At 45.2% G+C, this 25,562-nt stretch overlaps 1 protein-coding gene across 1 annotated transcript in view; it reads right to left on the reverse strand.

Moving 5' to 3' along the window:
- SLC4A11 (solute carrier family 4 member 11) overlaps window positions 1–24,007 on the reverse strand; it is a 125,380-nt gene extending 101,373 nt beyond the window's left edge. The window contains 1 exon segment of the mRNA XM_087935667.1: window positions 23,893–24,007. Within this exon segment, the coding sequence (XP_087791793.1) occupies window positions 23,893–23,932 (40 nt within the window). The 5' untranslated portion in view covers window positions 23,933–24,007.
- Window positions 24,008–25,562: the final 1,555 nt, after the last annotated feature.

Below are 25,562 nucleotides of genomic sequence, written 5' to 3' on the forward strand. Positions count from 1 at the left end.
GACCTGCAGCCGCACCGGAGCCAAAAATGTCTGTGGCTAACGCGAGACCGTCGTTAAGCGAGTTTTGCCTCCATTTCGTGGCCTTTCTCGCCACCGTGGTTAAGTGTTAACGCTAGTAAAACGGTTGTTAAGTGAATCTGGCTTGTCCCCATTGACTCGGCTTGTCCGGAGGATGCAGAAGGGGATCGTGTGAGCCCCAGGATGCTGCGCCCCGTCACAAATACGAGTCAGTTTGACAAGCAAGAATTTTCAAAACATGACCGTGGAGATGCTGGCAACTGTCGATAAGGGTGAAAAAAACAGTCATACTGTAAGTCCCTTTTTTCAGTGCCATTGTAATTTCATACAGTCACTAAATGAACTGTCGTAAGTCGAGGACTACCTATACAAACCAAGAAGCTTGCTCTCAGCATGATAAAAATTTCCAGCATCGAAGTTTGCCATACTCTGTGAACCCACCCCGGTGTTAGATTAAATCAATTATTGTAGGAAATAATTTGAATTTTTAATACATATTTCTACACAATGCTCAAAAATCCACTTATAGCCCCCTTGGCCTGCCGCCAAGGAGCCTCTGCTGCACATAACTTAAATAGAACCACGTCCTGATTTTAAACAGCGCCATTTCCTATCACGATAAGCTTGTTTTCCAGCATGTTTCTAGTCCTCATGATTCCATTATTTTAAAAAAATAAATAAAAATAAATGGGGTTTCCCTCTACGGTACAGCATCCTGTATGAAAAGTCACCAAGGGAAAGGGTGTGAAGGGATCTTTTTTAAAATCAGAGCAACTGGCAAATCTCGGCCGTGGGCCTCAGTCTTCCGTCTGTGGAATGGGCAGAATCCCAACTTGCCACGGAAGAGAAATTTTTAAAAAAGGGATTACGCAGCAGCCGGCCGTTTCGGCACCCTGGAAAATCCTATTTGGACGGTCAGCTTTTGCAACCTTTTCAACATATTTTAATAGAAGTGTAACTGCATTAAGCTCTCTTCAAACTTAAATGGGGCAAAATTACCTCAACGGCATTCCTCAAGCCGCAGAAATCCATCCCAGTGCCAGAAACGGGACGGATCCGGCTCAAATTGTCTCCCAGTTATGTCATATCAGAATCTCCCTTTGGAAATTAACAAGGCTGCATATGCCTTTTTTCAATCGATAAAAGCAAATAAATAAATAAATAAAATAAATCAGGACTAATGCCTTGTCATTTTAAAAGCTTCCCTCCCTCTGGCCTCGAGATCCTCCGGTCTTCTCCAAATCTCCATTTATGTAATTCACTTTATTCATCCTTATTTCTCAAAGGCATCTGGCTAACTTTGGACCCGAGGGGGAAAACCATTTCAAGCAAATTGTACTTTCTATTTACATTTTTGACATTCCGAAGCCAGGCAAAAAAGGAAACTTGATCGAACCTTTTTCCTATTTTAATTTTGGGAGGGCTGCGTTTCCAACCAAAAACACGCGAGCAACTCTCAATAATTAAGCTGATAGGTTAAATTAAACCAAGAAGCAGGACAATAAATATATATATATATATATATATAAATTGATAAATCACTGCAATCTGGGAAATATCAATCTTCCACAGACCCTCACTGGATCAATTTGATTTGGGCATTATTTTCACTGTGTTTTTTTTTAAACTGGGATAGGGAGATTAAATTATTTTCAAATTTATATTCCTAATACAGCAAATGGGGAATTAGCCAGTGAAGGAACTGCCTATTTCTTTATCTCCATCGGACAAGTGGGTGATGCAAAAAAACATTAATCCAGCATATTAGAAACTTGCAAATCCATACAAATATATACATATATATTGCACTTTATTCCCAAATAAAAGCAAGTTCTCAGGTCTTTAAATCCATGAAGGAAACTGGAATTATGATAAAAGAAAACTGTAGGTAAATAATCCAGGGACCCTGTTTGGAAATCAAAGGCTCAAGTTTAAGTAAGATCTCTTTTGGGTCCGTTTCCCCCCCACCCACAAAAAAAATTCCAGTTTACTTCGCTTTGTTCACACTTTCTTATTTTATTTATTTGTTTAATTAAATTTCCATGTCGCCTATTTCCACTACAAGGGGACTCTAGGCAGCGTAGAAATTTAATAAAGTAATGTGTTACTTTTATTATATACTTCTATAAAACACCCACTTTACCCACCTGGTGCTTCATCTAGGTTAAAATAAGATCCTCGGCTAAATTAAACCTTCCTTGAGAACCAACGAAACCAACGTTGACGATCAATTCATCAATAAACGGATTTTTATCCCTCTCTCATGTGTGGTGCCACAAAGATTTGTGCGATCAGCTGTTTGCAGGCACGCACAGCCCCACGCACAACACAACACACCCACAAAAAACAGCTCTGGGTTTGTTTTCCTTCCCGACAACGAAAACTCCAGAGGCCCTGCTAAATATATATATTTATTCCACTTCTGCCTTGGAAAAAAAAACACATTTGCACATTTTCTCTGCTCCAAAAGCGAGAGGGGAACGAATGCTCCTTAAAAGCCAGGGATTGGTGGGGGAAAGAAAAAGAAAAAAAAAACCCACAAAAACCTCACAAATATCAGTTTACTTTGGGATTAAATAATTAAAAAGCCTTAATGACTTGCTGGAAACCAGCTGTAGAGGTGCGGATGGAAAAAGCCAACCTTACCTAAGGCTGCAACTTTAGAGACTGGACAGGACGCAGTGCGAGACGACGGCCGGTGGGTTTTTTTCACCCCCCCGTCTCCTCCCGGGCACCCAAAAAAATCCACTCCAGCCTGGTTTGCACGCTCAGGTGGCCTTGCACGCTCAGGTGGACGAGAGAGCCCGGCAGAAGAGGGAGCTGGCCTTCCATATTAATAGCCGTCCGGCGGCTGAGGCATCCTTGCTCACTTACGATTGGCCAGCCGGGGAAAATGGGTGGGCAGAGCCACCATCAATCCCAGGTGCTGGGGGAAGGAAGGGGAGGGGTGGAAATAGGGGTGGGTGGGCAGGACGGAGGATTATTTGCCGGGGGGTGGACTCAATTCCCAGGGGAAAAAAGGAAAATAGAAATTTGGTGGTTCAGCAAGATCGAGAACCCGCTAACTGGGATTTCGCTGCCTTTGGCGTCCGTCCGTCCACCCTCTTGTCGTGGCTTTCTCTTCGGATGGAGGGATGGAGGGAGGGAGAGAAGGAGGGGTGGAGAAAAAGGACGGGGGAAGATTGGAAGAGGGAAGAGATGGGTGAGTGGAGAGAAAGAGAGGGAGAGAAAAAGGAAGGAGAGAGAGAGAGAGAGAAATAGAGAAGGAAAGAGAGGAGGGGAGCTCAGAGGAAGAAAGAAGAGAGAGATGGGAAGGAGGGATGGGGAAGGAGAGAGAAGAGATGGATGAGTGGAGGGAGGGAGGAGGGAGGGAGGGAGGGAGGAGAGAAAGGGAGAGGATGGAGAGGATGAAAAAGAGGGGGCGTTCAGGAGAAGAACAGACGGAGAGAGAGGAGAAAGGGAGAGAAGGAGGGAGAGAGAAAGAGAGAGGATGGAAGGAAGGGGAAGGAAGGAAGGAAGGAGGGAAGATCAGAGGAAGAAAGAAGAGGGGGAGGGAAGGAGGGACGGAGGAAAGAAAGAAGGATGGATCAGGGGAAGAAAGAAGAGAGGTGAGTGGAGAGAGAGAGAGAGTGAGAGAAAGGGAAAGGACAGAAAGGGGAGGAAGGAGGGAAAGTCAGAGGAAGAAACGGAGAGAGAGAAGGGAGGAAGGATCAGGGAAGAAGAGAGAGTGAGTGGAGAGAGAGAGAGGAGTGAGAGAAAGGGAAAGGACCGAAAGGGGAGGAAGGAGGGAAAGTCAGAGGAAGAAACGGAGAGAGAGAAGGGAGGAAGGATCAGGGGAAGAAAGAAGAGATAGATGAGCGGAGAGAGAGGGGGAGAGAGAGAGAGAAAGGGAAAGGATAGAAAGGGAAGGAAGGAGGGAAAGTCAGAGGAAGAAAGGAGAGAGAGAAGGGAGGGAGGGAGGATCAGGGAAGAAAGAAGAGATGGATGAGTGGAGAGAGGGAAAAGGAGAGAAGGAGAGAGAGAAAGGAAGAGGATAGAAGGAAGGAAAGAGGGAGGGAGGGAGGGAGGGAGGGAGGGAGGAAGGAAGGAAGGAAGGAAGGAAGGAAGGAAGGAAGGAAGCGGCAAGCTGTACCGGGTCTACTGCTGGTGAATAAGGAGGGAGGGGACGGGAAGGAGAAGGGAGGAAACCCCATTAAAATGACCCAGCACTTTTCCTGGCGCTTCTCCTAAGTCAGCAGGATTGCCCCGAGCGACGCAAAGCCACAAAGCGGCTGCCAGCCCTTCCAAGGCCATTTCAACGGATGAAAGCTTTCAGGCGCTCCGTTTTCATCTCTCTTCCCTGGTGCCTTCCACCCTGCACCAGAAAGCACCGAAGTACCGTGGCACGGGGAGCCGCGTGTGTGTGTGTGTGTGTGTGTGTGTGTGTGTGTGTGTGTGTGTGTAACCATGGCAGCAGTTGGGGGGGTTGAGGATGGGAAGAGGGTCTGCTAATGTTCTCTGGCCTTAAATCGCGACATACTAGTCTGCAATCATGCAATATTTGACTTTAAATAAAGATGGTTTGGGAAGCTAGAAGAAAGGGGGCGCTCACCACCGAGGTTTGGGACCCCCGCCCAAATCCTTCTAGATGACCACTGGGGAACCCAGAAGTTGACCTCTACGGGCTTGGGATTCGATCTGCCTTCAGGGTAATTTGCACACTTTTTTGAGGAAGTGCTAAGCCAAATCCTACAGAGCAATTTCTGAGCTTTGCTTACAAAAAATAATAATAATTGAACCCCCCCCAAAATGTAATAAAACCCAAGGGGAAATATTGGGTTGTTTTTTTTTAATGTCCCATTTCCAACATGGTTAAAGCTCCTGTCCTTCTCACACACGTAGAATATAAGTGTGCATCGTCGACAGCACTGTGCCAGGGTTTGCTAACCACATTTCAATGACTAAACCACCATCTGCCGTATTTGCGCCACGCGCCAAGCCGTAAACCACAGTTTGCAAAGTGCACAACAAGGGGGTTTGTGTCCCCAAACAGCCCAGATGACAATTTGTTGCAATCTGCAAAGAGAATCCGGCTGCTCTTTTCCGCCGAGTTCCAAAGCTGCCTAGAGACAAGCCATCATTACAAGGGATAAGACATTGCAACGTGGATTGAGGACAAAACCTGGTTTGGGAGCTAAGCCTCAAAGTTGAGAGCATCCAGTGGGAGTTGTTGATTGCTCTCAAATTACTTCAAAAAAAGATAAATCCAGAACCAAACCTTAAAAGGGAAAAAAAAAACCAATATAAACCATAATACCAGAGAAAGTCAAATAACCACACATATTTTTTTTCTGCACATGTGTATTGTTAACTCTAAAGTTCACATGTGTATTGTTAACTCAGGGAGTCATCAACTTATAGCAGTTCGTTTAGTGACCGTTCCAAATTACAAGAAGCAACTCCTGACCGTTTTTCATTTGCTTACGGTCATTGCAGCATCCCAGCAATCAAAATTCAGGCCCTTGGCCACTGACTCGTATTTATGACGGTTGCCATGTCCCCAGGTTACGTGATTCCCCTTTTGCGACCGTCTGACAAATCAAAATCGATGGGGAAACCAGGTTCACTTAACAACTGTGTTACTAATTTAATAACTGCAGAGACTCACTTTAACAACAGTGGCCAGAAAGGTCACAAAATGGGGCAACGCTCAACACCTGTCTCATTTAGCAACCAGAAATATTGGGCTCAATTGTGGTCGTAACCCAAGGACCACCTGTGTTTTCCCCGAAAATACTGCCATGTTTTCCCGAAAATAAGTCTTATTTTCAGGAAAATAGTTAAGCAGACAGGAATTGCAGTTTAAGTCCCTCTCTGCACCATTCCTCGCTAAATTTTGCAAATTCTGCCTTTCGTTAAATCACAAGACTCATTTTGGCTTTTAAGCTACTTGAACGTTTGCAAGCGCGTGTCTTAAAAAGGGGCAACGGGATGTGAACGAGGAGCAAAAATTAAACAGATGAAAAGATCGATTCGCAAGGCACAACCTCAAACAAAAAATAATAATTCAAAGCTCATCTCCAGCCGGAGCTTCAGGTTTGAAAAACAGCGTTCAGGAGCGTCGCTCTGTGTCAGAAATTAAAAAGTCAACCAAAAAGCAGGAAGTTTAATTGAGCAAAAATCATTTGTGATTTTCATCCTCCGAGGGACTCGGTTCGACCTAGCAGACAAGCAACTTGAGTGTCGTGCCCCTGCTGGAGTCTGACTCATAGAGAGAGGAGGAACAGTCAACAGAGAGTAGGAGTGTGGCTCCGAAGGTTGTGGTGGAAACTGGGGAAGGGCACAGGCTGGCTGGGCAGTCAGAGGAAGACCCAGGCCCATCCTCTCTTCATCCCCTCTTCATTCAGGGAAGAGCAGATAAGGGAGAAACGTGAATGGCATGGTCTATGGGGCAGAAAAGGGCCCTGATCCCCTTCATGGGCTGCAGCTGTGTGGACTGTTTATAAGGACAAACTGCGCATGGCCCAGTGCTGGAAGCAAAGCGTGAAATATTTCTAGTCTTTCAGTTCTTATCTGAGTTCTGGCGTCCTTCCCAGTGTGTGTATTTCGATATCTGTGGACGTCTTCAAGCCCTTATCCTTCCTTGGTCTCATGAATTGCTTCAGTGCGGTTTGTGTTGTTTTTTTTCTATTTATAATTTACATGTATTTTGAGTTTGAACGGAATTTCTTCCTTTTTCGCAACTGTTTATAGGGGAGTTTTTTTTTTCTCCAGTCAATGATAATTGAGCTCTGAAGCCAAGTTGAAGGAATTAAAGGGGCTTCCCCTGTTTTTGTGACTTCGTTGCCTTTGTATCCCACCCTGGGTCATCACACTGAGAGGGTGGGTGGATCATATGTCTAGACAGCTCTTGAAAAGAGTTGCCCTCTCAGAAGACCCCCATGGTCATAGGAGGCCAAACCCATTACGAGATGCAGCGAATCCTCGATTCAAGGTGGCACAAGAGACAACTCCAATATTTAATCAAGTGGAAGGGGCTACCCCTTATCAGAGGCGCCATGGGTAAAGAGTAAGAACTTCCAAGCCGATCGCCCTGTGACGAGGTTCCATGCAGAAAATCCAACCAAGCCTGGGCAGGGGGAGGTGTTTCACAACCTTAAGTTCTATACATGCAATCAATCTGGGTTGTTTCGTGTGTATGTGTTGTAAAGGTCATCTTCAAGAAGCGAGGGGAGCCGAATGTCAATCATAAAACATTTCTATGCCCGTTTTATAGTTACCAACAGAAAGGGTGCAGTAGCTTGGAATCGAAAGTGCATTCCATCCACAGGTTGCAGAGATCGTAACTAGGCAACCCGAGTTTTTGCCGAGCAAATCTCTAATTGGAAACGTGATTGATGGCTCTTGGCTATGGACGTGTTTCGGTTGGAGAATATGAATTATGATGCACCCAGAGGGGTGGGAGGGGGGAGAAACCAGGGTCAAGGGTGACAGTGAATTACATGTCTCAGAATCGGCTTCAAACAGGTCCTGCCGACATGTTCGCTCCTAATAAATTCACCAGAGGTTTTGAAGTTTGGCTCTAGGCTCATGATTTAATTAGGGCAACTGCCAGAATCCTGACACCAGGAAGGCATTCAAGATAAAATTATTTTAATTCCTTAACAAGCTGGAGTTTTGGACCCTGGAGAATATCATCCAGATGCGTGGAAGAACAATTGAGAAGACAAATTTGAGTCAACTGTAAAAGCAACCGGCGAGATGTTTGAGTTGGGTTTAGACGCCTCTTTGACCCAACATGTCGACCTAGCTAAGATCAGTCTTGATCTAAGGCAGGCCTACTTGGGTCTACAGTGATGGCCCTCAAGCTGGTGTTTTCTAACCATGTTAGGATGTAACAACCATCATTCCTGGCCAAGAGAACCCTTGGCTGTCTTGATGGGGGGGTTGAATGGAGTTGACGTTTGCTCCCTGGAGGCCATCAACCACATGCATGGAAGAACAGGGATGTTATTGAGAAGACCACTTGGTCAATTGTAAAGCCAACGGGTGAGGAGATGGTTGTCATGTTTAGAAGGTCCTATGACACCCAGATGTTGACCCAGCAAAGGTCCACCTTCATCTGAGGCAGGCCTACTTGGGGTCTACGATGGTGGTCCTTCAAGATGCTGCTCTCCAAACCATTTTAGGATGCAACAACCCATTATTCCTGGCTTGCTCTCCAACAATGTTAGAATGCAACAACCCATGATTCCTGGTTTGCTCTCCAACAATGTTAGGATGCAGCAACCCGTCATTCCTGGTTTGCTCTCCAACAATGTTAGGATGCAACAAACTGGTCAAGAGAACCATGGGCTGTCTTGGTGGGGTTGAAGTGAGTTGGAATCCAACAAATCTTAACATTTAGACCAAAGACCATAGAATAACAGTGCTGGAAGGGACCCTGGAGGTCATCTAGCCCAATCCCCTGTTCGAGCAAAAGACTGTCTACATTAGTTGCCTCTTAGATATAACATGTCATTTTTTTGTCACTGTTGTTAACTTAGAGCAGTCACTAAACAACTGGTTGTAAGTCAAAGATGACCTGTAACTGGGCTAAAATCGTTAGGAGTTAACTACAATTTGCTTAAACTAGTATTTTCCTAACTAGGAAACTTTAAGGTGTGTGGACTTCAACTCCCAGAATTCCTCAGGCAGCACAATGGCCATAGTTACTCTCAAATTGTACAGGGTTAAATCACTAGTTAACTATGCTGCTAGTCCTCATGGTTTTAGCTCGGCTCTGCCACATCAGAGGCAGTTTGTGTGCTGTGGAAAACAGGGCCCGAGGCCTATGAGGAAATAAAAAGGAACAGATTCTAACTGGATTTAAGGCCTCAAAAATACTGAGATGCACTACTCACAAGACTTAGAAAAACTTTGTCACTAAATATATATGGATGAATGAGTGGATGGATGGATGGATATATAAATAAATATAAATATAAATATAAATATAAATATCATCAATATCAATATATCAATATCAATATATATATATATATATATATATATATATATATATATATATATATATATATATATATATATATCAATATATATATATATATATCAATATATATCTATATCTATATCTATATCTATATCTATATATATATGGTATTCAGCTTTGTTTGGGTATTTTCCCACGTCATTATAGTTGTGCTTTTAAAGTTGTAGCAACGTTTCGGCAGCATCTCATCTGCCATCATCAGGCTTCTGTATTGTGTTCATCTGTGAGTCAGTACAATAAAGCACAATACAGAAGCCTGATGATGGCAGATGAGATGCTGCCGAAATTTTGCTACAACTTTAAAAGCACAACTATAAGGACGTGGGAAAATACCCAAACAAAGCTGAATACCATACATGGAAGTACCTGCGAAAACTGAAGAAAACAAATATATATATATTTTTGTTTTCTGAGGTTTTTGCGGGTATTTGTATGTGGATCTTTGGTTATTCGGGTTTTCTCCTGCGTAAAATTGGAAATACTTTGGCGACGTTTCAACGAAATCTCATTCGTCATCCTCAGGCTTGTGTCTTCGGCTTTGTGCTTCTCAGAGTAATGTGAGCTTGCAGCAGCTTCTTCCTTTTAACTGCTAGTGTGGGTGTGACTTGATTGGGTGGGGGCTTGGCTGTGTTCTCATTGGGTGGGGGTGTGTTATCATTGGTTGGAGGTTTGGCTGTGATCTGATTGGTTGGGGGTTGGCTGTGTTCTGATTGGCTGGGGGTGTGTTCTGTTCAGGTGGGGGCTTGGCTGTGTTCAGGTTAGTCTTAGTTGTCGGGTGATTTGAGCTGGTGAGCTGTGATCCTGTTGTTTGGCTTCGTGTTCGTGGTCGTGCCACATCTTCATGGTGGGCGTCCGTTCACTTCATGTATGCATCGGAGGGGTTTGAAGCGGGTAGTGATGCAGCTGCGGTATGGCTTCTGGTCCGTGCTCATGTCTCATCATCTGTGTGGGTGTGAGTCTGCTTTCTACGTGGAAGTGTGGTGGTAGCATCTTGTGTGGCCCTCGTGGGTGTGGGTCTGGTGTCATTCTTCATGTTAGGTACTCGTTTGTTAATGAGGGCGGGTTTCCAAATGGCTGGTAGGCGGGAGGTATCATCTCGTTTATTCATGCTGTGTGGGCGTTTTTCTATCTCTATGGCTTCTCTGATTATTCTGTTGTTGAAGTGTTGAGTTTTGGTGATAGTTCTGGTATTTTTAAAGTCAATCTCATGTCCTGTGGCTTTGAGGTGTTGGACCAGGGAAGAGGTCGGTTCTTCTTTTTTGATTGAGTTCTTGTGTTCTTCAATGCGTGCACTAATTCTTCTGTTGGTTTGTCCAATGTATGTGGTAGGGCAGGCAGTGCAGTGGATTTCGTATACTCCTTGGTTTTCTAACTCGATTCTGTCTTTAGGGTTTCTTAGGATGGTGGATATTTTTCTGTTTGTGCAGAATGCTGTCTTAATGTTGTGTTTTTGGAGGATCTTGCTGATTTTGTCTGTAGTGCCTTTTATATATGGGAGGAGGGCTTTGCCGTTCTCTTGTTCTCTGTCTTGGATTCTGGTTGGGGTTTGTTTTTGGATTAGGTAAGTAATGTTCTTTCTTTGGAATCCATTGGCTGTAAGTACGTTGGTGAGAGTGCGTAGTTCGGTTTTTAGGTGTTGTTCGTCAGCTAAGCATTTTGTTCTGGAGATGAGTGTCTCGGCTACGGAACTGATCTGTGCTGGGTGGTGGTGTGAGAGTGCATCTAGATAGCGGTTTGTATGTGTTTTCTTCTGGTAGATGGTGTGTCTTAGGGAGCCATTGGATTTTTTGTATACTAAGACATCTAGGAAGGGAAGTTGATTGTTAGCTTCTGTTTCCATGGTGAATTGTATTTGGGGGTGTAGGCTGTTGAGGTGTGTGAGGAAGTTGTTCAGTTTTTCTTTCCCATGTGGCCAGATTATGAAGGTGTCATCTACGTATCTGAGCCAGAGTTTGGGTTTGTGGTCGTATTTTTCTAGAGCTTGTGTTTCAAAGTGTTCCATGTAGAGGTTTGCAATGACAGGTGAGAGGGGTGACCCCATGGGTGCTCCTTCTATTTGTTTGTATTTTTGTCCATTGTAGGTGAAGTATGTATTGGATAGGCAGTGGTTGGTCAGATGTAGGATGTGCTTGGGGGGGTTGTATTTGTTTTGGATGGCTGTCAAGGCTTCTTTTATTGGCACTTGGGTGAAGAGGGATATGACATCGAAGCTTACTAGTAGGTCGCTAGGTTGTAAGTTTTGTTTCTTTATGATCTCGATGAACTGGAATGAGTTTCTTACGTGTGAGTTGATGGATTCTGCATAGGGCTGAAGTTGTTTAGCGAGAAATTTGGCTAGGTTTTGTAGAGGTGAGCCTGTGGAGCTGACTATTGGTCTAAATGGGGTTCCTTCTTTGTGTATCTTGGGGAGACCATAAAGCTTAGGGTGTCTGGATGATTTCTCTCTGGGTATGATTCTTTGCTGGATTTCTTCGCTGATGGGGGAGGCTTTTATTTTGGATCTGGTGGTTTTTCTAGGTAGGTGGTGGGGTCTGTGTTTAGGGGTTTGTATGTGGGGTTTTGGAGTAGGTTGGTTAACTTGGTTTGGTAGTCAGATGAGTTCATAACCACTGTCGCGTTGCCCTTGTCTGCTGGTAGGATTATTATGCTGGTGTCTTCTTTCAGGATAAGTACTGCAGTTTGTTCTTCTTTGGATAAGTTGCTTTTGGGTGGTTTGCTGGTGCAGAGGAAGTTGGTGATTTCGAGTCTGATTCTGTTAGCATCATCAGGGTTGTTTTTGGTCAGGCTGGTTTCAACTCCACATATGATGGTTTCTGTGGGGATGTGTTTGGGAGCGACAGCAAAGTTGAACCCTTTCGAAAGGACCTTGGTTTCGGCTTCGGTGAGGATCTTGTCTGAGATGTTGTGCACTGTTTGTTTCATGTGTGGATGTGAGGGGGGAGGAGTTTGTTTCTGGTATTGTTGTAGTTTTCTGAGTTTGTTGGTGCGTGTCTGTCTTGAGGGTGGTCTGTGTTTCGGCTCTCCAGACAGCGAGTTGTTTGGATTTGTCCCAAAGTACAGGGTGAATCTTGTTGCTGAATCTGAGGTGAAGTGTGAGGAGATCTTTGTTGATTTGATCTAGGAGAAATCTTTTGGTGTGAAGTTCATTTCTGATTAGGGCCAATTCTTTTTTTTTTTTAGGATGCGTTTGGTGGCTGCTGTGTTGGCGTGGAATTTCAATTGGAAGCTTATGGGGATTAAATTTTGATCTCGGCAGTTGCGTAGGAATGCGAGGTCACATAAAATGGAAGCTCTTTGGACTTCAAGTTTTTGATAAGTCCTGGTCAGATGGTGGGTTTCCTCCCCGCAGAGGTGCAATATTTGTTTTCTGAGGTTGTTTATATTTGTTTTCTAATGTTTTCTCACATTACTCCAAGAAGCACAAAGCCGAAGACACAAGCCTGAAGATGACGAATGAGATTTCGTCGAAACATCGCCAAAATACTTCCAATTTTACGCAGGAGAAAACCCGAATAACCAAAGATCCACATATATATATATATATATATATATACACACAGAGAGAAAGAGAGAGAGAGAGAGAGAGAGAGAGAAATTAGTTCGCATGTATACATGTACACGGCCAGAAAAATGAATCTTGCAAGTTTACCAGACGGATGGCATGGGAAAAGTTCTGCAAACCATAATCCTGGGCCCTTAGTTTTGTCTCCACTTCTGAAAAGCAGCCAGGTCCTAAATTGCTCCATTGTAAAACAACAACAACAAAAAAAACCATTTCTTTTTACAGCTCTGTGCTGCCACCTGGTCATCCAAGCTGGCTAATTCCTGCCCTGGGCCCTCCAAAAAGGCAGCCTTCTGCAACCTGGCGCCCTTCGCAATACTATATTCTGCGAGCGCTTTGCCAGATCCCTCCCTTAGTGGTTGCCGGAAGCTCACCATATCTTTGCCCCAGCACAGGGGCTTCCTAACCACAACTTATGTGCCCTGTGTGTGTGTGCTTGTGATGAAGAGGATGCAAAAGAAGAGGATTGACAAAACTTGACTGAACAAAAAACGAAGCTGTCAATCATCCCCAGTCACAAAGCTTTCCTGATATAAAAGTAAGCCATGAAATATCACAAAATATCACAACCTGGCCCTCAAAACGACGCGATTATGGATTGGATCAGATTAACAAGAGTTGGAAGGGACCCTGTAGGTCATCTAGCCCAACCCTTGACTTACATCCTCAACTTGACGATGACGATTGAGCGCAAAATTCCCGTGGCTAAGCAAGGCACCACAGGGAAACCAGATTCACTTAACAACGCTGTTAGTAATCTCACAACCGCATTGATTCGCTTAACGACTGTGGCCAGAAAAACTGTAAAAATGAGGCAAAACTCACTTAACAGCTGTCTTGCTTAGCGACAGAGATATAGACCTCATATGTGGTCATAAATCGAGGACTACCTGCATTTTCCTTGTTTTCCAGGGCTAAAACATGTTTTTTGACACCTGGCTCATACTTACGACGGTCTCAGCACCCCCCTTTTGCGACCTTCTGACAAGCAAAGCCTGTGGAGGAGCCAGATTCACTTAACAACCACCTTCCTAATTTAACAACGGCAGTGACTCCCTTAACAACCGCCAGGCAGGAACGGTCGTAAAAATGGGGCAAAACTCACTGAACAGCTGTGTTGCTTAGCAACAGAAATTGTGGGCCTACCTGTGCTGTATTTAGCTGAATTTTAACTTTTTGGGCCTAATGTTCTAATGCTTTTTTTTCTTAAATTCTGTCCTTGTCTCTGTCTGTATTTATGGCCTGGGGAGTTGTGCGGAGACAGAGAGAGAGGGAGGGAGAGAGAGAGAGAAAGAGAAATTTCATAAGCCATTTTAATGACCACCCCACTTAGCAACCACAGAAAATCCTGGGCTCAGTTGGGGTTGTACATCGGGTTGTACCTGGGTGAGAACAATCCACCCATGGAACAGAAGTTACCCTCGGAAGTTGTGGCAGCGCCACCACTTGAGGCTTTCAAGAAGAGATTGGATGGCATGCCATTTGTCAGAAATGGTGTAGGGTCTTCTGCTTGGGCAGGGGGTTGGACTAGATGACCTACGAGGTCCCTTCCAACTCGGATTATCTGTAATACCTGGGTTGTTCTTAAAACTCAAAAAAGAGGCTTTTCTGACCCGAAGAGACCCTGGCGTGGATGTAACTTGGGCGTGCCTTAGACCCATTTCCCAGCCTGGAAAACCAAGGCCCTTCGAAGAAAACTTTGCCAAACGCATGAGGTAACAGGTGCTGCAATTCAACTCGCAATAGCCACACCTTGGAAAGTGCCTATAATTAGAAGGTAAACAACCACAAGAGGATTGCCGTCTTACACCCCCACCTGGCAACCCAACCCTACGCAAGCACACCGGTCCCTCCCTCTCTGGCGCTCTCACAGGCGGCCCAAGGGGGTTCCTTGCATTATTAGCGAGAAAAATGGCTTCTTTCCAAAATGGCTACAAGTAAGCCTCGGCTTACAACCACGTTTCTGTGGCCAGGCGAGACATTAGTTACAAGAGAGTTTTGCTCCGTTTTACGGCCTTTCTTGCCGGACAGTTGCTAAGTGAGTTTAGCCCCATTTTACGGGCTTTTCTTGACACTGTTGTTAAGCGAATCGCTGCAGCTGTTAAGTGAATCATCCTTGTTAAGTGAATCTGCCTTCCCCGTCGATGTTACGTGACCGCCCCCCACAGCACGCCGTGGCTATCGTAAGTGTGAGTCTGTTGCCAAGCGTCTGAATTTTGACCGTGTGACCACAGGGAATGCTGCAGCGGTCATTAAGTGTGAAAACTGGCGATCCCTCACTTTTTTTTTTCAGTATTGTTGCTAACTTCAAACGTTCACTAAATGGATGGCCTCAAGTGCAGGTTGTCCTCCACTTACGACCACAACTGAGCCCAAAATTTCAGGGGTGAAAGCGAAAGAAATGAGCTCTGCCTCATTTTATGACTTTTCTCACCAGAAGTTTGTTAAGCGAACTGCTGCGGCTACTAAGTTAGCAACACCGTTGTTAAGTGGACCTGGGTTTCCCCGTCAACTTCGCTCCTCAGGTGGTCACAAAAGGGGATCATCAATCACACGACCCCAGGACATTTTAACCGTTGCAAAATATAAAAATCCGTTGTAGAATGTCCCCATGCTGCAACCGTCGTTAAATGTGAGTCAGTTGCCAAGCGGCTGAATTTTGATCACGTGACCACGGGGGAAGGGGGGCACTGCGATGGTCGTTAAGTGTGAAAAACGGTCATTGTTCTTTTTTTTCAACCAACCGTCACTAAACGAACGGTCGTAAGCCAAGGACTACATGCATTCACAAGAACAGCTTAAGCAAGCAACATCGCCGATCGCTTTTCTTGATTATTGAGATTATTTCTTCTTCTTTCTTTTTTTAATCAAGTTGTTTTGTTTCAATCTACACATATGCCTCAACACACAAACAACGTGGCACCAATACATTATACATTACTGAGAGTATTTGCACCATCAATAAACAATTCTATTCTTGGTGGCACATTTAAATCGGTAATTCAGGGGGACGACTAATTTTTAGAAGGAGTATATCTAATTAGAATGTAAGATGAAATATACAAATGTGACAGTTAAAAGTGTTAAAGTATAATAATTATGAATTTAACATAGATGAATTAAATAAAAGATAAGCATTTGGAATAGTATAATAAAATAGAAAATGTATAAAAGCATTCTTAAGATGAGAAGTTGAACATAAAAACTGTATATATAACTATGGTCATATTTGTATGTATATGTGAAACCTGTAATCGTGCTTTTAAAATGTGGAAAATTGAATAAAACTTATTTTTAAAAAAGAATTCTTTTCTTTTCTACTCTACTCTTATTGTACCCTATGACTATTATTAAGTGCTGTACCTGATGATTCTTGACTCTTGAGGAATATATCTTTTCTTTTTATGTACACTGAGAGCATTTGCACCAAGACAAATTTCTTGTGTGTCCAATCACATTTGGCCAATAAAAGAATTCTATTCTATTCTACATTTTAGTACAAGCAAAATTAATAAAACCAACCATATCTCTTGACAGACACATTTGTATTAATGTTATCTTTCATTGCTTAATTTGTCAACATTTCCATACTCTCCCCTAGTGCCAATCACTGTATCATTGAAACGTACCTAATAATTTCATTATTCAATTTTCTCTCCTATATTTTCATTTTTTTTTAAAGTAAAAGTTCTCATTTGGCAAGCGGTGTGTGGTTCCAGGTTTCGCATCTCAACACAAACATGACATAGTTACCTATTCATATTCATATTATTATTATTAATTTATTTTGTATTACGTGATTCCTTCTCGATATTAAGTTAGTTAAAGCTTGTTTTATCCAGTCTCAGCTCATATTATCATTTTTCTCATATCTGTATTTTTACAGCATTATTCTTGTCTCGTTTCTATATTCGTGTCCTATATTGCGACAACTGGGATTATTACAAATGTTTTGTAAGTCTGTTTTTTTTGCAATTGTGGAGAGAAAAATTAAAAAAGGGGAGGTGGGTGGAAATTAGGCACGTAGATTTGCAAATCGCTGGAACGTTGGCATCTCTCTTCTCCAATGTTTTTTTTTTTTGCCCCACGCCTACAGATCGCAGGAACAACCTCGCACAACTGCGATGACAGCAAGAGGACGTTTTTCTAGACCCCAATATAGCGATAGCAACAGCACTTAGACTTATATACCGCTTTATAGTGCCTTACAACCCTCTCTAAGTGGTTTACAGAGTCAGCCTCTTGCCCCCAACAATTTTGGGTCCTCGTTTGACCCACCTCGGAAGGACGGAAGGCTGAGTCAACCTGGAGCCAGTTAGGATCGAACTGTCGGCAGTGGGGAGAATCAGCCTGCAATATTTACATTCTAACCACTGCACCACAAGGAAGGAGAATGAGAAAGGAAAAGAAGAGAGAAGAGGAGAGGAGAGAAGCGAAGAGAAGAGAAGAGAAGAGAAGAAGGAAGGAAGGAAGGAATAGCAACAGCATTTACACGCCACTTCACAGTGCCTTACAACCCTCTCTAAGTGGTTTACAGAGTCAGCCTCTTGCTCCCAACAATTTGGGTCCTCATTTTACCCACCTCGGAAGGACGGAAGGCTGAGTCAACCGTGAGCCTGGTGAGATTCGAACTGCCAAATTGCAGGCAGCTGGCTGCAGCAGAAGTAGCTTGCAGTACTACATTCTCACCACTGAGGCTCCTATAAGAAGAACCATTAAAAAAAATTTCCTCTTAAAGTACATCCTACACTTATGACCAATCGCTTAACGGACGTTTGACGTTACGACAGGCTCAAAAAAGGGATTCAGAACCTGGATTTAAACCAACAACATGCACTCCCTCCCCCTACCACACACACACACACACACACATATGATCAGTTTGTGTGTGTTCGACAACCAGCCTGCACTTATGACCACTGCAGCATCCCCCAATCACCTTTTACAGGAAATCCTCAACTTACAACAGTTCCTTTAGCGATCCGTTCTATGTTACAATGGAGACTTATGACCATTTTCCACACTTACGACCGCTGCAAGCATCCCCGTGGTCATGCGATTCAAAATTCAGAGACTTGGCAATGGACTCGTATTTACGACAGTCCTAACAACTGGGGCAGGAATGTTTGCAAAAGGGAGCAAAATTTGCTCAACCAATGGTGAATAATCTCAGTCATTTGAGTTTTCTGCTCTTGTCGATTTCGTTTTTTATTACTGTACTAGCTCTAATAAAAACCCAAACGGACAAAAACAGAATACTCAAATGACTCATACCTGTGCTTCGCTATGAAACGATGTGGCCGGGCTCAGTTTTTTGGCGAGGAAAATAAGGGGATAAAAATTCTGCCTCTGCCTACCAGCGTCCATAGGTATTCATCTGGCTAGTGTCCTGTCAGTGGGTGAGAGAGAAGAGGGCTGTTTGGAAACTGAAACAGTATTTGCTGTGTGAGCGAGGAGACAGCAAGGAGCCTGGGCGTGGCTTAGCTCAACTGTTCTGTCCTAAAGCTGCTTGCTGCTGCTGTGAAACTGAGACTGAAAGTCCTCTGCTTGTGTTTTGCATTTGGAAGAGATTTTTTTTCAGGTAGGGAAGAGGAGTAGATCAGAGCGTATTAATAATAATAATAATAATAATAATAATAATAATAATAATAATAATAATAAATGCTCTGAGGGCCATTTCTAAAAATCTTTTCTTAGGGAGTACCTAGAAGCCAAGAGGAACATACGGGCCAAATTTCAAATTTGTAGGCTTTATGGTTCTGGACATTTTGTGATGATGCCTGAGTCGCTTTTATATATATATAGTTTTATTGTCCTCTGTGTTTGTAATCTCTGTACAAGCCCAAAGTCGCTGGGAATCTGGCTGCATTTAATGAAATTAATACATTTAATAATATAAATTACCAGTAAGATAGCTGTACTAATAATGCGTTATTGGACTATCAAAGTGAAAACCACAACCACTATGAGTATCTCGGCCTAACCATTTTGTTTTCAGGACAGGACAATTTTTATTTTGTTTTATTTTTTGCAAAAAAAAAGGAGGGTAGGGAAAGAGAAAAGAAATAATAAGATGAACTCATTGTTCCTTCTGCATAATTACAGGAAAAGATTTTTCCACCACATCTCTACTAATGATCGCCATTCATTGCAAACAATAAAGTGGTGCCGGTGAGTGACACTCTTATCTCCTGCGTTGTACTCTCTGTAGCACATACTGTAAGACAACCCTGAATTTAAGAGCATTTTCAGAAAGAAAATTAGCATTTCTTCAGAAAGGGAGGAGGAGAGAGAGAGGGAGGGAGGGAGAAAGGAAGGAAGGTAGATTGTGTGAGAGGGAAGGGAAAAAGGGAGGGAGGGGGAAAGAAGGAAGGAAAGAAAAAGAGAGGAAGAAACAGGAAGAAAGGAAGGGAGGGAGGTAGATTGTATGAGGGAAGGGAAAAGAGGGAAAAAGAGAGGGAGGAAGAGAGGGAGAAAGGAAGAAAGGGGAAGGAAGGCAGGCAGGAAGGAAGGAAAGAAAAATGAGGAGAGGGAAGGAGGAAGGAAAAACGAGAGGGAGGGAGGAAGAAGGAAGGGAGGAGGAAGGAAGGAAGGAAGGAAGGAAGGAAGGAAGGAAGGAAGGAAAGAAGGAAGGAAAAATGAGGAGAGGGAAAGAGGAAGGAAAAACGAGGAGGGAGGAAAAAGAAAGGGAGGGAGGAGGAAGGAAGGAAAAATGAGGAGAGGGAAAGAGGAAGGAAAAACGAGGAGGGAGGAAGAAGGAAGGGAGGGAGGAGGAAGGAAAGAAAAATGAGGAGAGGGAAGGAGGAAGGAAAAACAAGAGGGAGGGAGGAGGAAGGAAGGAAGGAAGGAAGGAAGGAAGGAAGGAAGGAAGGAAGGAAGGAAGGAAAAATGAGGAGAGGGGAGGAGGAAGGAAAAACGAGAAGGAGGGAGGAAGAAGGAAGGGAGGGAGGGAAAAGGAAGGAAGGAAGGAAGGAAGGAAGGAAGGAAGGAAAAATGAGGAGAGTGAGGAAGAAGGAAGGAAGGAAAAAGAGAGGGAGGAAGAAAAAGGGAGGGAGGGGGAAGGAAGGAAAGAAAGAAAGAAAGAAAAAACGAATACAGGTAGTCGACTTACAACAGTTCATTCAGAGACCTATTTATTTACTCATTTTATTTATTAATCTAATTTATATCTCCCCAATCGCATGGAAAGTGACTGTGGATGGCATACAATGTCACACCCCCATTTTCAAGCGGAGAAGAGAAACCTCGCTCTAACTCATATTCCAAATCCGTGAGAACAATTACTCAGTGGAAGGACTTGCCATCCGAGGTTGTGGCTGCTCCAACACTTGGGAGTTTTCAAGAAGAGACTGGACAGCCATTTGTCTGGGATGGCCGAGGATCTCCTTGCCTGAGCAGGGGGTTGGACTAGATGACCTCCAAGCCTCCCTTCCAACTCTGTTATTCTGTGCATCGTTATACTCCCAGATATTAACAGTCCAGCATTTAGCCCAAGCCCATCTGAAGACCCACAAAACTGCACTTTTTAGAAGTTTGCTGGGACTCTGGGACTATCTTTCACCCGTGGATTTCTCCTATTTTGCGGAAAGCGTTTCAAACACCAGCTAGTCCCACTTTCGGACATTCCTCTCCTGACTCCAGAAAACCTCTGGTAGCTCCTGAGCAGAGGTGGGTATTCAGCCGGTTCGGACCAGTTCTAGCAGCGGAAATTTGGAGTAGTTCTGGAGAACCGGCCAATCCCACCTCTGACTGCCCCCATCTCTTCTCTGCCTCCCGTTGAGTCCTAGCGGATCGGCTGGGTCTCCTTTGGTTGCCCTGCCCAGGAGAACGGAGCTGGAAAGCAGGTTAGTGGGGAGGGGAGGGAAGGGGGATTTTGCTGTAACCTTCCCCTGCCATGCCCATAAAGTCACACCCACCGAACCGGTGGTGAAAATTTTTGAATCCCAACACCGTTCCTGAGGGACGTTTCACCCAAGCTTTGCAGAGGCCTCAAGCGACAAAGAGTTACGAAGGAAAGTACCAATTCAGAAGGTTTCTGGGACCTGAAGTCCACATTATCTGAAGGCCACGCCATTAGACACTGTCCAGCTCCCACAATTCCTGGCCGGCGCCTGAGAATTCTGGGAGATGTCAAGTCAGCACCTTTCAGAGGGCACCAGGTAAGGGAAAAAAGGTGGCTCTGCCTTCATTTTCCTTCGTCTGTCAATTAAATGTATTGATAATTAAATCTTACTCTGGTGCAGGCAGCCCACAACTTACTTGTTGTCTTCTGGTAAAAATCATCCAGATGGTTTTTGTGCCGAAGGTAAAACTATAACTCACTATCTCCTGGCACAGTCACCCAACTGACTTTTGTGCTTAAGGCAAAACTAGAACTCACCGTCTCCTGGGGATTGGCCCAAAGTCACCCAACTGGCTTTCATGCTTAAGGCAAAACTAGAACTCCCAATCTCCTGGGGATTGGCCCAAAGTCACCCAACTGGCTTTCATGCTTAAGGCAAACTAGAACTCCCAATCTCCTGGGATTGGCCCAAAGTCACCCAACTGGCTTTCATGCTTAAGGCAAAACTAGAACTCCCTGTCTCCTGGGATTGGCCCAAAGTCACCCAACTGGCTTTCATGCTTAAGGCAAAACTAGAACTCCCTGTCTCCTGGGGATTGGCCCAAAGTCACCCAACTGGCTTTCATGCTTAAGGCAAAACTAGAACTCCCGTCTCCTGGGGATTGGCCCAAAGTCACCCAACTGGCTTTCATGCTTAAGGCAAAACTAGAACTCCCAATCTCCTGGGATTGGCCCAAAGTCACCAACTGGCTTTCATGCTTAAGGCAAAACTAGAACTCCCTGTCTCCTGGGGATTGGCCCAAAGTCACCCAACTGGCTTTCATGCTTAAGGCAAAACTAGAACTCCCAATCTCCTGGGATTGGCCCAAAGTCACCCAACTGGCTTTCATGCTTAAGGCAAAACTAGAACTCCCCGTCTCCTGGGGATTGGCCCAAAGTCACCCAACTGGCTTTCATGCTTAAGGCAAAACTAGAACTCCCCGTCTCCTGGGGATTGGCCCAAAGTCACCCAACTGGCTTTCATGCTTAAAGCAAAACTAGAACTCCCCGTCTCCTGATTTCTAAAAGCCAACACCTTAACCACTCAACCAAACCAAACTTCTCCAAGCATTATCTAAGAAATATTGTGCTTCTAATCCTATTAAGCCAGATAAAAAGTGGAGAAGGAAAAAAAAATAGGAGCAGATCCCGGTTTCTGTAAGAAATGCAGCGTCTTTCCCGAGAAAGACATCAAGTGCCAGCAACATTCTGCCTCCAGTGGAAGATTTTTCAATGGATTGTATATTTTAATCACGGAGATTTTTTCCCATTAGGTTGGCTTTTTTTTGGTTAAATCTATTATCCCATTAAGGTTCATCACCTGGGAAGACACATATGGGAGCCTCATAAAAGACACAGGAAAGGCTCACACTGCACGGGGCTTTCTGCTTTTGCGTGAGGATCACAGAGGATGGGCTTTGCAATACTCAAAACATGGCTTTTGTAGTACTGCTGCACCCTCTAACAACTCCCGTGGGTTTTCTTGTGGGAATGATTAGCAACACAAATGGAGAAGCAACTTTAAAATACAAGGAAAACCATGGGAGGAGTTAGCCAGGGCAGAGGTACTGCAAAAACCAGGTTTCAAGTATTACAAAGTCCATCCTCCGTGGCCCTCAAAAGAGGAAAACCCAGAATAAAGAGACAAGAGGGAAAACTTCCCTGGGAGAAACTTCTCTGTTTCTTCAGAAAAAAAATCAGAAAGAGAGAAAGAAACAAAAAAAAGCACTTTTTTTCAATGGCTCAGCACTTCCCTTCCAGATTGCACCGGTGTGACTCTTTCTGTTTCTAAGAAAGTGGGGAGGAAAAGGGGGGGGGAAACGGGGGGGGCGGATGGGACAACCCCAAGCCGACAACAACACAAGCCCAACACGATCCCACAACACGTTGGAGGAAGCGCGAGGAAAACCACAAAACAAAACAAAACACCGAACCAACCCCGGGTGTTGCTGTTGCGCAACGCGCAGAGAAACCCGAAGCGCGCAAGCAAAGGAGGAGGCTTGGTTTCCAAGCAGTGAAAGCCCTTTTATTTTATTTTATTTTGGGGGGGGGGAAATGCACATGCATGCACTCTCTCTCTCTCTCTCTCTCACACACACACACACACACACACACACACAGCGAGCAGCCGAGGAAGGATGCGGCCCAAAACCCAAGCGAGCATCCTCCAAGCATCAAAACAAGAGGTAGCCCAGCGAGAGGGATTCCACGCGAGGAAGTGGAAGAGGAAGCTTTGCACCCTAACACACCACCCACACTCACAGCTACTACACTTTGGACTTGGGGGGAGGGGGGTTCCCCCCCCCGGCCCCTTCCAGCAAGGCTTTAGGGTGGGGTGGGAGGAGAAGCTCCCGGTTGCAAGCCGGTCCGGCGCGCGCTTGTTCTGGCAAAGTTGGGGAAGAGGGGCGCGAGCCGGGGTGGGGTCCCAGGGGTGGGGGAGGAGAGGAGGAAGGAGAGAGGGAGAAAAGGAGGAAGGAGGAAGGAGGAGGAGGAAGGGAAAGTAGAAGAAGGGTCAAGGAATGAGAGGCAGCAAAAGAACCAGGAGGAGGAAGGAAAGGTAGCAGAAGGAAGAAGAGGAAGCGAAAGGACTAGGAGGAGAAGGAGGAGGAGGAGGAAGAGGAAGGAGAGGGAGCAGGAGGAAGGAGGAAGGAGAGGGAGCAAGAGGACTAGGAGGAGGAGAAGGAGAGGGAGCAGGAGGAGGAAGAGGAAGGAGAGGGAGCAGGAGGAAGGAGGAAGAGGAGGAAGCAAAAGGACTAGGAGCAGAAGGAGAGGGAGCAGGAGGAAGAATTAGGAGTAGCAGAAGGACCAGCAGGAGGAGGAAGAGGAGGAAGAAGATAAAGCAAAAGGACTAGGTGGAGAAGGAGCAGAAGGAGGAAGAGGAAGGAGAGGGAGCAAGAGGAGGAAGAGGAAGAATTGAGGAGTAGCAGAAGCATCAGGAGGAGGAAGAGGAGGAGGAGGAAGGCGAGGTAACAGCAGAAGCATCAGGAGGAGGAGGAGGAAGCCGCAGCAGAAGGACCAAGAGGAGGAAGAGGAGGAGGAGAAGGACGCGGAGCCCGAGGAGTTGCAAGCCAGCCCAGCCGGCGGGGCCCCTTCTTCTCTCGGGCCAAGGGGCTCCTCCTCCTCCTCCTCCTCCCCGGACGCCCCCCACTCCCTCCCTCCGCAGCCCCGCCGCTCTCTCACCGCATGGCTGGAGGTGGAAGACCCGCCGGGCCGCTGCCATCGCCCCGGGCAACGGCTCGCCGCCTCCGTAGCCACGAGCGGAGCAGCCCGAAGTGAGCGGCCGGGCGGGGCGGAGGGCCGGAGAGGCCGCCCAGCAGGCGACACACCTCCCGCGGGCCGCCCCCGCGCCGGTCCTAGCGCGCTCCCTCCGCCCGCCCGCCAGGCAGGCAGGCAGGCAGGCAGGCAGGCGCGCCTTTGCTGCGGGCGCCCCCGCGGGCGCCTTTGCCTATAGCGCCGGCTGGGAAGGGCGCGCTGGGTTGGAGAACCAACGCCGGTTGGTGGGAGGGGCGGCCTCTGCAAGCAGGCAAGTCCTCGACTTACAACCGTTCCTTGAGTGACCGTTACAAGGCACTGAAAAGAGGTGACTCAGGACCCTTGTTCGCCCTTACGACCGCCTGCAGCATCCCTGCCAGGGACTTGTGATTTATGTGTCTGGGAGTCACACGGTCTCCTTTTGTGACCAAGTCAACCCGATCCACTTAATGACCTTGTGACTAATTGGAAGGGATTCACTTTAACAAAACTGGCAAAAATGTTAAAAAGGCATCAACTGGGGCAAAAGTCACTGAGCACATTTCTCACTTAACAACGTAAATGTCGTGAGGACTGTTTTTACAATTAGTCCTCAAGTTACGACCACAAGGGAGCCCAACCTTTCTGGGGCTAACTGAAATATTTTTTTTAATTCACAATTTGAGGGGTTTATGTTAGACAAAAAGTACAAAAGCAAAGAGGAGGAAAAAGAGGGAAGGGAGAAGTGTGGAAAAGAAGAGGGGAAGAAAGAAATTAAAAGGCCTTGATTTCCAACAGAATAGCACTTTCGCATCAAAACTCAACTTTTTATTTTTACATCATAGTTTAAACTTTCTATAACAACAAATCTATCTAATTGTTAAAACCCAAAAATAAAAGTTTCATTTTTTTTCCCCCACCTCGCTAATGGAAACATTTGTTAAATCAAGCTTTGTCCTGTTTTATGTCTTTTCTCGCCACCGTTGTTAAGTGAATCCCTGCAGTGGTTCAATTAGCAACATGGTTGTTAAGTGGATCTGGCTTTCCCCATTGACTTTGCTTGTCAGAAGGTCGCAAAAGGGATCACATGACCCCCCAGGGATGCTGCCACCGTCATAAATACGAGTCGGTTGCCAAGCGTCTGAATTTGGATCGTAGGGATGGTTGCAAAGTGTGAAAAATGGACATAAGTCACTTTTCCCACTGCCGTTGTGACTTTGAATGGTCCCTAAATGAATTGCTGTAAGTCAAGGACTACCTGACTACCTTAGAACCATTTATTTAGCCACCATTTGAAGCTCTAACACCACATAAAAGTGACTAATGACTGTGTTTCACACTTACGACCGTTTTTCACACTTACAGTTAAGGGAATAGCTTGTAAAGTCAATCCAGCTTAACTTTGCTCGTCAGATGGTCGCAAAGGAGGAAATCACATGACACCCTCCCAGAACCGTCATAAATACGAGTCAGTTCCCAAGCGTCCAGATTGTGGTCACGTCACGATGGGAATGCTTCGAAGGTCGTAACTGTGAGAAATGCCGTTGTAAGTTTGAACAGTCACTAAACGAATGATTGTGAAATCGGACCCCCCCCGTACAAATTAGTTATTTTAAGAG

This window comes from Pseudonaja textilis, chromosome 6 (genome assembly GCF_049901715.1).
Source record: "Pseudonaja textilis isolate UNSWEBS1 chromosome 6, rPseTex1.2, whole genome shotgun sequence".
Classification (NCBI taxonomy): domain Eukaryota; kingdom Metazoa; phylum Chordata; class Lepidosauria; order Squamata; family Elapidae; genus Pseudonaja; species Pseudonaja textilis.